This window comes from Malurus melanocephalus, unplaced genomic scaffold (genome assembly GCF_030028575.1).
Source record: "Malurus melanocephalus ecotype Western Australia unplaced genomic scaffold, MMel_1.1 scaffold_891, whole genome shotgun sequence".
Classification (NCBI taxonomy): Eukaryota; Metazoa; Chordata; class Aves; order Passeriformes; family Maluridae; genus Malurus; species Malurus melanocephalus.
The window spans coordinates 68,051-72,253 of record NW_026624123.1 but is presented as its reverse complement, the minus strand read 5'-3'; the positions used below and the strand labels follow the sequence as shown (position 1 = coordinate 72,253).

Below are 4,203 nucleotides of genomic sequence, written 5' to 3'. Positions count from 1 at the left end.
TCTGTGCAGTTATCCCATCTCAGACCCCACTGGCTGTGCAGTTATCACCTCCTAACCCCCTGAGACCCCTCTGTCTGTGCAGTTATCACCTCCTGACCCCCTCAAACTCCCTCTGGCCATTTATTCCAACCTCCAGCACTAACTTCCAACGAAAATCCCCATTTATCAGGCAGCCTGGCAAGGACTGCAGCACAGCCAGGTGAAAATGGAACTCACTTCATCCTCTCGTACTCCTGGGAGGTGGTGAGGATGCGGGTCTCCCCGCTCAGGATGTCGCAGAAGGGCCGGCAGCCGTTGCGTTGTTTGTTGAAGCAGGGGACGGGGCTGAGSGTGACCGACTTGATGGTGAGGGGTTTGCAGTGGGGGATGATGGGTTTGTCTGCTATTAGGTCACAAATGTACCCTATGTACCTGCAGGCACAGAAAGCGGGGCTCAAATCTCACGTTGTTTCATTTCACACTCACAGTCTGCCTCAAAACCCARGGAAATTGGTTCACAAAGCCAGGAATGGAGTTTCCATGAGCTCCAACCCCCCTGCAGTGGGCACAAAACCTTCATCGTTGTAACCACAGATTCAGTATGGGACCTTTGGCAGCCCCTGCAATGAGCAGGGACTTCTAAAACAACAGAACAATTCAGGCTGGAGGATCTACAGATCCCCTGCTCTCTGCTCAGAGCAGCAGCAGCTGCACAGCTCTGTCTCAAAAATGGATTTGTGCTGGGGGTGATACCCAACCGAGGATCTCCAAGGAAAGAAATCCCACAGCTGCTCTGGAGCAGCTCTTGCAGCACCAAATCCCCCCTTCTCCACTGATTTCTCAGGAGCACAGTGGGATCTGAGCCCCTCAGCCTCGGGGCCAGAACACACCTAGCGGGTATTTGGGCAGCTCTGAGCCCAGGAATAGAGCTGYCCAGGATACTGTACCTCCTGTGAGATGGCCACAGCACAATCCCAGGTCTCTTTGTGTTCAGCAGCTGYACAGCAGGGCCGGGATTTGAGAAGAGGTGACAGAAGCAGAACATGGCACTGACCAGAACTGCTGAGGCTGCACGGCCATCCTGGCAAGGAAAGGGGGACAGGGGGAGAAAAATATTAAAGGATCAGCTCCCTGCTCTTCCTGAAATCACAAAAAGTCCCAGAAAGACTGGGACTAAGAGCTCAAGATGATGAGGAATTTTCAGTTCTGTGTCATTTGTTCAACACCCAGGACTTCAGTGAACAGCACGGGATCAAAGCTTTGTGATTTCAGGGAGCAGCCAAAGYTGAGGGTGGTTCACACTCATTTGGAAAGCCCACAAGTACATTTTGGCTGCAAATTTTGATGTTTCATGGCTGCTCCCAAGCTGTAATTTTATAATTTTGTCAAACATAGGCCTGGAAGTGACCACAGGGATCAGAGTGCACCCATCCTGCAGCTGCAGGCAGATCTCAAATAGACATTTATCCTGGAAAAGGATAAACAAACCAGAAATCCAGCCCCAGCTCCCTCACCCAAACACCTCCACAGCCCTGAGCTCACAGATTGCTCCTGATGACTTTTTTTAAGGTGATTATGGGGGAAATTTTTCTGAATCTGACAGATTCAAAATATAGGAAGAGCAGGAGAGAATCAATGTATTCCCCGTGGCCTGGGTCTCTCCTGTGCCTGGAATGAAGTGATGAGTCTTGTGAATGGCAAATCCACAACTCTTCAGGATCTCACCCCTCTGACTCTTAGCAATTGTTAATTTTAGGCACCTTTCAGGCATTCCAGCAATTTTCTGTAGGATTTTCYACCCTGGAGCTGCTCCAGACCCCARGAGCCTGCCTGACATGAACAGCCCCTTTGCTTTTTTCAAGCTGATCCCYTGCCAATTGTTTGTGACAAGATCTCCCGGGTTCATAAACACTAAATGGATTTCTGCAGCCTTGTTAGAAAGTGTTGGAAAGGACTCCCTGTCCTTCATCACATTATCCTGATATCCATTGCTCGAGGGCCACTGAAGGAATTGGATTTTTGAGTTCGATTTCCAGGACTGGAGGCATCAAGAGCATCTTGCTCTGTGTTTGAAGAGGATTTCCATCCCAGAGCTGCTGGATGTGTGAGGCAGAAAYGTGTGGGAGCTCAGTGCAATTTGGGCTCAGCCATTTCCTCCCTGTTCTGCTGATCAGAGCTGACAGCCTCCTGCTCAAATTCAGGCTCCAGGAGCAAACAGAGCTCTCCTCTGGGGCACTGCTGTCACTGGGGAAGGGTGGATGGAGTGGATTAGGAGTGATCAGGATTGCAGTGCTCTCACACTGCCCAGTGCTGAATGATCCCTGGGGTGTTCCCAGTTCAGCTGGGCTCCTTCAGCCAGGCCTGGCAGCTTCTGATGGTGGGAGACTCCCACAATCTCCATTTCCAATTCCACAGAATTCCCACTCTGTGTGTGCTGCCCGGTTTCCATCACCCTTCAGTCTAAAGGCTGCATGTTCTCCTGTAGCCACTCAGAGTAAAATGCAAATCACAGAATCCCAGAATGGTTTGGGTTGGGAGGAACCTCAGAGCCCATCCAGTGCCACCCCTGCCATGGCAGGGACACCTTCACTGTYCCAGGGAGCTCCAACCCTGTCCAACCTGGCCTTGGGCAACCTGGGCAAGCCACAGCAGGCTGACAACTTTCACAATCAKTTCTTGGGTGAAATTCCAACCTTTTTCTACTCATCACCTCTCCTAGAGAATGATTTTGACCTCTCTTGTGTTGCATTCCCACTTCTCATTGGGTGCCAGCTGTTGCAGCTTAGCTTTGGGTGATGATGTCCCTTCCCCTGGGTTAGTCCCATCCCATGGATCCCATCCCATCCCATCCCATGGATCCCATCCAATCCCATGGATCCCATCCCATCCCAGTGGCTCCCAGGTGCACTCACCATGCAGTGGATGACACAGACATTTTTGGGGTTCTGCTGCAGCCAGTTGTGCATGTTCTTGCAGACAGCGTAGAGGTTGTGCAGGCTGGGTGCCTGCCGGACGGGCCAGCTGCACTCAGACACCTGCAGGGACAGCACCAGGAGCAGCTCCTCAGTTTGGGGCAGCACTGAGCAAAGTCTGCCCTACAAACCCTCCCTGTCAAGAGCCCTACTCGGATTTTACAACCTGGAGTGATGTGCTGGAAACTACCCCGCCTCTCCTAGGACTCCTGTGAGTTACGAGGAGGCAGACAAAAAACCTTCCTCAATGGAATAACATCAGGCTGATGGGTTGTGCCTGCCTGCACAGTTTGAAAAATTTACATTTCACATYAGATTATCTGGAGAGGCTTTTTTAGAAGCCTCACGTTGATTTCTAAAGGCTTTGTGCGACGTGTCCCTAAAAACTGCTCTGATTTGCACAGGGCACTGAGTGTCTGTTGTTCTGAATCATTCTCTGAATCTGTGGCACAGCATTTSCAAGGCTTGTGTGACAGATATTAAACTGATGAAAGGGAAAGTTCTGCTCAAAAAAAAAATAATAATCCTATCTAAGTATAGTTAAGAGATGAGCCAGAAAAATGAATGGATCCTTAGAGCTGAAACCCCACAAATCCTAAACGTGTCTGTGTCTATTCAGCAGTYCTGTGTCACCACCCTGCTCTCCAGCACAGTCCCAGCAGCACATCAAACAATCCTGGATAAACATCTCCCTTTCAGCTGCTTTGAATTGAAAAATTGAAATATCTTTTTTTTTTTTTTAAAGCATTTCTGGCCAGAAGAAATTTAAAGGAGCAATGTCCTGAGGCTTCTCCTCAGTTGAAGAATTGGTTCTCCCTTTCTCTCAGCTGACATTTGGCTCCTGCTGAGTGAGAACAGGGAAGGAAGGAGATGATTTGCCCAGAGGTTCCTGAACAGCCACACGATCCCCAGAACTTCCTCTCAGAGGAAGGAGATGCTGTAGRTTTGATAAAATCTGGATTTAAGGTTCTGTCTGACACCTTCACAGGATCCTGGAGCAGAAAGGGGCAGGCAGGCTGCACTCAGAGCCCACCAGGCTGTGTCGTGTCCAACAGGAATTCCAGAGGCTCCCATGGGATGCAGGGCTGGGCTAAGCTGAGCATCCATCCTCTGCTTCTTCTTGTTGTCTGCTTCTAACCTCACAGCAAATTGGATGTTTKTCTGATTGCTTTTAAATCTGTGAAAGTTCTGGTCTCCACAATATCCTGATTTTCCACTGTGCCCTTGGTGAGCAAATGTTGTGTTGTAGAAG

General features: G+C 49.8%; 1 protein-coding gene across 4 annotated transcripts in view; it reads right to left on the bottom strand.

Moving 5' to 3' along the window:
- Positions 1–4,203, bottom strand: part of DNAJC6 (DnaJ heat shock protein family (Hsp40) member C6) — a 42,173-nt gene that overhangs the window by 14,435 nt on the left and 23,535 nt on the right. For all 4 annotated transcript variants that reach the window (XM_057385951.1, XM_057385952.1, XM_057385953.1 and 1 more), the window contains 3 exons: positions 2,892–3,014; positions 927–1,060; positions 217–411 (listed from right to left, as the gene is read on the bottom strand). In XM_057385951.1, coding sequence (XP_057241934.1) covers positions 217–411; positions 927–1,060; positions 2,892–3,014 — 452 coding nt within the window. The remainder of the gene's footprint in view (positions 1–216; positions 412–926; positions 1,061–2,891; positions 3,015–4,203) is intronic.